Source organism: Lolium rigidum, chromosome 6 (assembly GCF_022539505.1).
Source record: "Lolium rigidum isolate FL_2022 chromosome 6, APGP_CSIRO_Lrig_0.1, whole genome shotgun sequence".
Taxonomy (NCBI): Eukaryota; Viridiplantae; Streptophyta; class Magnoliopsida; order Poales; family Poaceae; genus Lolium; species Lolium rigidum.
In genome coordinates this window covers 131262276-131272392 of record NC_061513.1, presented here as the reverse complement: position 1 = coordinate 131272392, position 10117 = coordinate 131262276, and the positions used below count along the sequence as shown (strand labels likewise).

General features: G+C 46.6%; 1 protein-coding gene across 1 annotated transcript; it reads left to right on the top strand.

Moving 5' to 3' along the window:
- Positions 1 to 2583: 2583 nt before the first annotated feature.
- LOC124663302 (mitogen-activated protein kinase kinase kinase 18-like) lies at positions 2584 to 8209 on the top strand. Its single transcript, XM_047201027.1, has 3 exons — positions 2584 to 3924; positions 4148 to 4274; positions 8145 to 8209. Exons 1-3 carry the CDS (start codon positions 2584 to 2586, stop codon positions 8207 to 8209), a joined length of 1533 nt encoding a protein of 510 aa, XP_047056983.1.
- Positions 8210 to 10117: the final 1908 nt, after the last annotated feature.

The following is a 10117-nucleotide window of genomic DNA, read 5'->3' as shown; positions in this document are numbered from 1 at the left end:
TTACCGCAGAGGGGAATTTTTTTTATTTGGGAGCCAAAACCTTACATAGAATAACTTATCCTAATTTTTTTCACGAAATAACCTTTGTTTGGCTCCCCACGGCACCACAGTCATTGGCAGCATACACAGGCCGACGCGGGGGTCATCGCCATAAATGAGGCCTGCTTCACATGAGCTTGGCTCCGTCTGTGAAGCCTTGCCCCATCCGCGATGGAGTTATCCCCTTCGGTGGAAAATAACTCCTAGGTCTGCGGTTGGAAAGCAGCCAAGAACCTTGGGTCCACCTGGAATGAACCGTGCTGCTAAGCTGGGCTCCCCCTTGAGCGACATCTTGCAATTGAGTTTGTTCCATCTGAAACGGAGCCGTTTCTGTAACTTCTCGCAACATAATTTTGCAGCAACAATGTAAGGCTACACAGCATCATGATACAATATGACAACTTTCTTGCAACAATGTAGCAGTACACGTCTCAATAACCATAATAGTGAAGCTCAACAAGTAGACAAGTTCAACATATATGGACTGTTTCTATCGCAATTAGCGGACACGTTTAACTAATAGACAAGTTTAGCATATAGACACACAAGTCGACAAATGGCACACGATTGATCATTTCCTTCCCTTCCCTCTTTTGCTGCGGCTAATGAGGGGTGGTCCACATTCGACTTCATACGGTACTCGTTCTTACGTTTCTGTAGTTGCTTTCTAGGACCGTCTTCCTCCTCCTCCTCATATACCTTATGTGCTAGCTCCGCCTTTCGTACCCGCTGCTCCTCAAGTGCCTTCTTCTTAGCCAATTCACCCGAGGTGTACGGCACTCTCGGTTTATGTTATTTATGGAGCTAACTAGGAGCCGCTTCAACAATAGAAGTCTAAGTGATTCAAATAAAAGACACATAGTTGGTAGTATTAACTTAAATTTCGTTTGTAATTTTGAGACTATGAAAAAAGATGTCACAACATATCATGAACATATTGGGGTTTCACCTATAGTAAAAGTCCCAAAGTGAGCTTAAAATTAATTACGTAGTAATTCGCATCGGTTTTTACATATGAAAAAGTATACTAACACCAAGTTGCCATGGTGTATGCACATTTTTTGTTTGCACACTAACACTATCAATTCATAATATACATCACAAGCATTCAAATCTAGATACACCAAACAACTCCCAAACATCCTAAGTCTGTATACATGCCATCAAATACCACATATTAGGGTTAATCTCCACTAACTTCAGAAAAATGGATGAACTAGGGTACCAAAATCTTAAAGATGTGGTTCTTTCAACCAATAAAAACGAGGAAATGGAGGGGGGTTACTTCTTGGATTGGGAGGGGAACAAAATCCACCAAGAAAAACTTCAAATCCGTGGATTTAGAGTAGGAGGGGATCCACCGACACCATGGGAGCCTATCTATTTCTTGAGCAGTGAAATCGACAATCATTGCCCTTGTGGCTAACTTATTTGAGCGGCAAACTCCGTGCAAAAGGGTCAATCTGTGAAAAAGTTCCATCAAGAGTTCATTCCGTGAATTAGTTAGCCACAAGAGCCATAATTATGGAATTCAATCCCCTTCTTGTATTGGAACAGATAACTGAAACAAGTGAGGAGAGGGGTTGAGGCAGTGCGGCCCTAGACGTTATTTCACCGAAGTGGCTCCATCGTGGATGGAGCGAAGCTCCATAGCACGGTCCGCGGTCAACGGAGCCAAGCTCACCTGAATCAGGCCCCACTTGTGCTGACGACCACCGCGTCGTCCTGCGCATGATGTCATTGATTGCGGCGTCGTGCGACCACGGCACCGTCCTGGGCAGCGGCGTTGTGCAATGGAACATAGCTCCATTTGAGAAGCCATAAAAAAGGTTATTCAATGATTTTTCCGGGATTTGCTAGTTCTCAACTAGCTGAGAACTAACTTCGTGCTCAGTTAAGTTTTACACCATTTGATTTGCATCTTAATTCGTGCTAGTTATGAGTTGTAACTGAAATTTGTTGATATTATCTAACTGAGAACGAAATTAGGTCTCTCTGAGGAATAGTCACATCTTTTTTTGCTTGACAGGTTACTTTGTGAATTCTTTCCCGAGAAAGGTCAGTTTTTTGTCAAAATCCCAAGTGCCGTTGGTGGTGACTGGCGGGGAGAGGAGATGCATATGACGGCGGCATGTGATGTGCAGCAATCAGGCGAGGCGGGCGGCGCTGGCTGATTGACCTCCGCATGAGCCGCCCGTTCTCACCCACACAAACACACAGATGCTCGCAGCGTCCAATTGCCGCGCGTGGCGAGAACGCAAGACCCACGCTTTTCTTTGTGGCGAGAACGCCAAGTTGAGCTTTGACACACAACAAACACCTTCCCCCTAATCTAATACCTCACCCAATTAGCTCCAAGTCGTCTTCTCCTTCTCCTTTCCCTTCCCATCCATGGATGCTCTGTATATATAAGCGCGCACAAGTGCACAACCACATGCCACACAGAACCAACTCAGACCAAACAAAAAAGAACAGGAAGATCACGCAGGTTCCCAGAGCAGCAATCAAGCAAGCGACCAGACAGACAAGCAAAGGGATTGGAGAATGGCGATCGCCGTGAGCGGGCAATGGACGCGGCTGCGGACGCTGGGCTGCGGCGCGTCGGGGGCCGTGGTGTCGCTGGCAGCCGACAGCGCATCGGGGGAGCTGTTCGCGGTCAAGTCCGTGGCCGCGGCGGACGCAGCGCTGCTGAGTCGTGAGCAAGGGATTATGTCCAGCCTGTGCTCGCCTGACGTCGTGCGCTGCCTCGGCGGCGCCCACCGCGATGACGGCTCATACCACCTCTTCCTCGAGTTCGCCCCTGGCGGCTCGCTCGCCGACGAGGTCGCCAGGAACGGCGGCCGCCTGGAGGAGCGCACCATCCGCGCCTACGCGGCCGACGTCCTGGGCGGGCTGGCGTACGTGCACGGCGAGTCGCTCGTGCACGGGGACATCAAGTCAAGGAACATAGTGATCGGCGCCGACGGGCCCGCCAAGATCGCCGACTTCGGGTGCGCGAGGACGGCAGGTTCTGACCGGCCGATCGGAGGCACGCCAGCATTCATGGCCCCGGAGGTGGCCCGAGGGGAGGAGCAGGGGCCAGCCGCCGACGTGTGGGCCCTGGGCTGCACGGTCGTTGAGATGGCCACCGGGCGTGCCCCGTGGAGCAACATTGACAACGTCCTCGCCGCCGTCCACTGGATCGGATACACGGACGCCGTGCCAGAGGTGCCGGCGTGGCTGTCGCCCGAAGCCAAAAACTTCCTCGCCGCATGCTTCACGAGAAACGCCCGCGACCGGGGCACAGCGGCGGAGCTCTTGAAGCATCCCTTCCTGGCTTTACAAGAAGCGGAGTCCAACAAGGCTAGGTGGGTGTCGCCCAAGAGCACGCTGGACGCCGCATTCTGGGAACCGGAGTCCGACGAGGAAGGTGATGAGGTGGAGGAGGAGATTTCGGGGAACGCAGCCGAGAGGATCAAGTCATTGGCGTACTTCGTCCCGGCCTCGCCGGACTGGGACTCCGAGGATGGCTGGATCGACGTGCTCGGCAGCGAGCAGTGCGACGATGCTCGAGATTCGCCGGCAACCAAGGAACCAGCTGATCTGGCGAGTAGAGCGCCAGGCAAAGTGTTCGGGTCCGCGGCGATGCCAGCTGAAGTCATCGCTGTCGTCGGTGGCCTTTCAAGCGATGAACAACTGGATGTAGGGGAAGGTGGAGATATCCTAGCCGACGATCATTCAACTGATCGTATCACTGATCATGAGAACAAAGTCTGTTCGAAGTCAGACAGAGAGATACACTGTAACCGAATTGATGCAATAGAAAAGTTTCGTTTTCCACACAAAATGCTGTCCCGTTCTGATAATTTGTCTTCCATTCATACTATGTTCTGGACCGCCGTTCTGGTAAGTGTGTCAGTAATTTTCTTTTTAATAACAGCAGGACGGTCCCAAAGTACCGAGAGCTTCATTAATTCCGAGCCGTGGAGTTGCATTTTACATGTAGGGCCCCAAGAAAAAAGAGAATTACAACAAAGGCTTTACAACTTGCATAATAGACCTTAGATGAAAATTTGGAAAAGCGACTAGTTCTTGCTCATTCTCCGCCACAATGTATCTCAATTTCCAGCATCGAGCGAACCTCCCGGGTCACCCCCGCCCAAGCAATCCCGGAGGCCTCCTGTCGTTGCCACCTAACCTCCTCGTTCCCGGCCCTACCAGGCCGTTGCCGCCGCTGAGGCCGGTGGCAGTTGGAGGTGCCATCTTACCAAAGGCAGAGGGCTGGTGAGGGCACACATAGCTGATCGCCTCGGGCGGGCCATGGGCATCTCGCGGAGGAAATGATGGAGAGGGGGCTGAACAGTGACGACAACACTGGCGGCTGGCGGCGCAACAAACCTTGATGGCGGCGGGGCGGGCCGATCTAGGCCCAGTGTTGTATGCCTGATTGCCTATGGTGATGTGTGGTGTCTGGCGGCCATGCGGCTCGTTGTTCCCTGTTTGGCTTTTCGAGTTCGTCTTCTTCTCTGCTGCCGGCCGATAGCGTGGGCTGATGGTGTGTCTTTGAATAAAGGTTGTGGTCCTTAGATTCATCTCTCTCTCTCTCTCCGTGATGAAGAACTGCCTATCGGTGATCGTCATTGATCTTGGGCGGACTACCGGGTTTCGAAAGACTCCATCGACGAATTTCAAATGGACAACATATCTGGAGTTTACCGGTGCAGATGGCGTTTCGGTCGCACGCAACCATGTTTTTCTGATTGTTTGGTTTCAGAGGGGGTGTTGTAGGGTTGTGTGGTATGTTGCCATCATATGACATGTCTTAGTTCCACGGTGAAATCAGACGCGGAGAATGTCATGGAAACCGGGAATTGAAGACCGGTAATGGAAGTTTGAATCCTATGGGTGTAGTGATTGTGGCTAGGTGATTTGTGACTTGGAGTTGCGGAATTGGCAAGTGGGTGCGACAAGACAGGAGGAATTCAGTGTCTTAATTGATTATGGGTGTCAATGACCATGCTGAATGCATTGTTTTGTTAGTGTGGCTTGGTGATTTGTGACTTGGAGCTGCATTGTTGAATGCATTGATGTGGATAATGTTTTGTGATTGTGGCTTGGTGATTTGTGACTTGGAGCTGTGGAATTGGCAAGTGGGTGCGACAGCACAGGAGGAATTCAGTGGCTTAATTGATTGTGGTTATCAATGACCGCGTGTTGATGGACACCAGGTGGGAGGATAAATATCCGATGATGTCAGTCTGCACTCTAGAACGTATTGAAAAACTGTCGGACCATGCTCCCATACTTTTAACTATCGGGTTAACAAGAACGTTGTCTAAGAAACCATTTAAGTTTGAATTTGGATGGTTACATCGGGAAGGTTTTCACGAGATGGTTAAAAATATATGGGAAAGACCAGAGTATGCCAACAATCCGGTTATAAGGTGGAATAAAAAGATGTGAGTTGTTCACAAACACATTTCTAGATGGGCGAGACATACAACAAGTTTTCTTAAAAAGGAGAAGCTTTGCTTATCGTCTATCATAGATGAGATAGAAGTGCTTGCTAAAGTGAGACCGCTAACAGCATTGAATTGGATTTGAAAAATCAATCTAATACTCAATTAGCGGGTCTTCTTCGGGAATAAGAGTTGAAATGGTACCAACGTTCAAAAGCCCAATTCTTTCTGGAAGGAGATTCAAATACGAGATATTTTCATGGGATTGCCAATGGCCGTCACAGGAAAAAACGTATACAATCTCTAGTACAAGATGAGGATCTAATTGAAGGCCATGAGCAACTCAAATCATATATTACTAATTATTATAAGGGTCTATTTGGTCCGCTAGATGAGAGTTCCTTCTCTCTGGATGAGTCCCAAAATAGCAGATATACCCCAAGTGTCTCAGGAGGAGAATGTTGTTTTTAATGGCTCCTTACTCGGAGGAGGAAGTTAAAAAGGATCCAAATGGATCATAACAAAGCCCCGGGTCCAGATGGTTTCGCCACTGAATTTTATCAGACTTTTTGGGATACAATCAAAGGCGAGTTTCTAGAAATGTTCGATGTTTTACACGCTGGACAGCTAGAATTATTCCTTCTAAATTTTGGTGAGTTCATCTTGTTACCCAAAGTTAAGGAGGAACAAAGGATCCAACAATATAGACCCATCTGCCTCTTAAATGTAAGTTTCAAGATATTCACGAAAGTGGCCACCATTAGACTGAATACAGTGGCTGATTATGTGGTAAGGCTGTCGCAAACGGCTTTCATGCAAGGACCCAATATCCTAGATGGGTTGTGGTTCTACATGAGACGGTTCATGAACTGCATACCAAAAAAGATGAATGGGGTAATCTACAAACTTGATTTCGAGAAATCTTGTGATAAAGTCAACTGGTCTTTTCTCCAGCAGACACTGAGGATGAAAGGTTTTTCACCGGAGTGGAGAGCGTTGATCGATAATTTTGTGTATGGAGGAAGTGTAGCGATTCATGTCTATGATGATATGGGATGCTTCTTCCAGACACGAATTTTTTTACGCCAAAGCGACCCTCTATCACTACTTTTATTTAGCATTGTGGCGGATATGCTCGCTATATTGATCGAACGAGCTAATCTGATGGTCAAATTGAAGGAGTTATCCCACATCTTGTAGATGGTGGTTTATCAATCCTTCAATACGCCAACGATACAATTTTATTTATGGAACATGATCTCGATAAATCTCGAAATTTAAAGCTAATTTTGGCTGCTTTTGAGCATTTATCGGGACTCAAAATAAACTTCCATAAAAGTGAATTGTTCTGTTTTGGCGACGCTCAGGGCTCAGTCGCCAAAGATTCGGAAATGTTTGGTTGTGGGCAAGGCCAGTTTCCTATCAACTATCTGGGCATCCCGATTCATTATCGGAGATTAACGATGGCTGAGTGAAAACTAGTCGAGGAAAGACTTCAGAAGAGACTTAGTAGTTGGAAAGGTAAAATGCTATCCCTTGGAGGAAGATTGGTTCTCATTAATTCAGTACTCACCAATATGGTGTTGTATATGATATCCTTCTTCATTTTGCCAAAAGGTGTATTACACAAGCTCGATTATTATAGATCAAGATTTTTTTGGCAAGGGGATAGTGAAAAAAAGAAATATCGGCTGGTCAAGTGGTTTGTCGTATGCCGACCTAAAGATATGGGTGCGCTAGGAGTTCACGACCTTGAGGTCAAGAACTCAGCCTTATTAGGTAAGTGGCTTTTTAAGCTACTAACCGAATAAGGCATATGGTAGACCATGGTTAGAAGAAAGTACATCGGTGACAAAGCGTTATCCCAGATCCTTTGGAAACCGGGAGACTCGCATTTTTTAGATGGCCTAATGGCAACGAATAAATTTTTCTTCAGATATGGTACTTTCATTATTAAGGATGGATCACAGATACGGTTCTGGGATGATACATGGCTAGCGAATAGGCCTCTCTCTTGAACAATATCCAGTGTTATACAACATTGTTTATCGCAAAAGTGATACCATTGCATTAGTAATGGCAACCTCACCTCCGACAGTGACGTTTAGACGAGATTTAATCGGTCCGAGACTTCTTGCATGGAATGTCTTACTGTTGCGTTTGGAATCCATCCAGTTGTATGAAGGGCAAGATGAATTTATTTGGAACTTACAATCCTATGGAAAATTCTCTGTAAGTTCACTGTACAATGCCATTATCCAACCGGAAATACCAGTTGATAAAAACAAGAAGATTTGGAAGATGAAGATACCGCTCAAAATTAAGACTTTTGGCTGGTATTTGCGTCGAGGAGTAATTCTAACCAAAGATAATTTTGTGAAACGCAATTGACATGGGAGTACGTAGTGTGTTTTTTGTCAACACAAAGAGATAACTAAACACTTGTTCTTCCAATGTCGCTTTGCCAGATCTATCTGGTCATGCATCCAAATAGCTTCTGATCTGTATCGCCCGACTAGTGTGGCCAACATCTTCGGTAATTGGCTTCATGGGATCGATCACAGATTTAGAACGTTTATTAGAGTGGGGGCGCTTGCCATTATATGGTCGCTATGGCTGTGTAGAAATGACAAAGTTTTTAATGATAAGAATTGTTCTCTCTTGCAGATTATCTACAGATGTACCGCTACTCTCCGTTCGTGGACTGCGCTTCAGAAGGTGCAGAACCGTGACCTGTTTACGGATGTCTGTATACGGTTGGAGGACACGGCGAGGGATACTTTTTTCCATACATGGGTGGAAGCATAATCTACGGATTGGGCCTCTGCCTTCACCTTAGGCGTTTTACATTTGCTCATGTCTGATATGTAATTCACCTTTTTTAGCTCTCCGGACTTTTGAGACTTTTTGAACGGTTGTGTGCATCTTAACTATGCAGAGGTCGGATGTAATTGTTTTTTATGAGTAATAAATCATCCATTATCAAAAAAAAAAGATGTGCGGAGGACAGATTCAACTTACATAAGGATCTTCGGAGGCTAGAAAAAGTGACGGAGGAGGGTTGCTCCGGTGCTCCCCCTAAATAAAGTTAAAGGGTCATAGTTGTTTTTTTTCCTGTGTTGGGTCCGCTGAAACCCATATCCAGCCCATGTATATCCGTCTGTATTGATACGGTATGTGTACGTCGCGTAAGAAGAAAAAAAAGTTCACACGACCAGTTAATGATCACATTCGTCTAAGTTCCGCCCCATATCGTGCATGCCTTGTTTTGAAACCATAGATACGTACAAAAAAGAGGTACACCATAACGCGGGTCATACGGGCCTATACAGAGATGTACGAACAGTGGACCTACACTGAAATTATGATCTTGCCCCTCCTTACGAACATGTATGGGAAAGATCTCCACCATTGTTGTGTTTGACGCTCCCACATTTTTTCTAGGGGAGAAGCACCGGAGCAGAAGTGGTGATGGAGAAGGTAATTCACTTATCTAAGAAAAGAAACCTGGAAGGTAATTCCGCAACTCCTCTCATGGTAAATTATATGATAATTTTTTTTGTCTTGTCCAATCAGGAAATTATGTTGAGGTCCACCATGATGGGAGTCAATATCCCTTACGATAATTTAGAATCCATTGATTTGTTGAGAGAGTTAGAAAAGGCTAGGAGTAATCTAAATGAGAAAAAAGTGAGACAAATATAGCGATTCAATATAATAATGATGCTAGGACTCCTTTGAACTTGGATTGGCATGATGGTGACCCTGTTTTTGAACCTTTCACTATAGTTCAATCTAGAAAGAGTAAGAAGTACTCTAGAAAAAAGAGAGTATATATGTATATGTCTCCTTTTCTATGACATCACGGTAAGAACCAAGATCAGATGAGTAGTCATGTGCATACTGATTATAAGCATCGTCTGCAGCATCCTCGGCAGCCTCTTTAGCAGCCTGGGGAGCCTTTGCAACAAGGACCGGTGGCATCGGTGGAGTAGGAGCTACATGAGGAATGGGACACGGAGGATAGGAGACCTCACAATACAAACACCCTAAAGTTGAAGATCACACATATGGAAACAATTCGCCATAGTTGGAGCCATCTAAGATCATCGAACAACTAGGAATGCTGACATAGCCCGACGAGAAGGATGCCATTGCAAAACGCTTATTTTTTGATGATTTTTTTGAGTCAACGCTCTAAGGAGGATCGAGCAGCTAGATCAGAACTGCACGAGAGCGCGTGGCTCACCCAAGCGGGGCACGGTCGAGCAACACCGGTCAGGATTGAGACGAGAGCGGCAAGATCCATACAAGGCGTGGTCGGCAGCTCAGGCCGGTGTGGCAGCGACCTGGTAGAGGGCCACGCCGACAGCAACAGAGGGCCGCGGCGGAGGCCAAGCATAGGGCACAGACGACGGCTCGAGCAGAGAGCCATGGGGGCGGCCTGATTATCTCGATTTGAGGCTCCGATTCGAAGCGATTTGACTCAATTTTCTTGCAATCGACTCGATTCCGACAAAGGAGAGGAAGAAGAGATCGATGCAGCGGTAGCCGGAGATTGATGACGACGGCACAGAACAAGCACGAAATTTCTATGTGTGAGAATAGTTTAACATAAGCTCTAATACCTAGGGTTGGTT

Coding starts and splice junctions, on each gene's coding strand:
- LOC124663302 (XM_047201027.1), top strand. CDS start 2,584: ATGGCGATCGCCGTGAGCGGGCAATGGACGCGGCTGCGGACGCTGGGC. Junction 3,925..4,147: donor TGTTCTGGACCGCCGTTCTG/GTAAGTGTGTCA, acceptor CTCAATTTCCAG/CATCGAGCGAACCTCCCGGG. Junction 4,275..8,144: donor GAGGCCGGTGGCAGTTGGAG/GTGCCATCTTAC, acceptor TCTCTCTTGCAG/ATTATCTACAGATGTACCGC.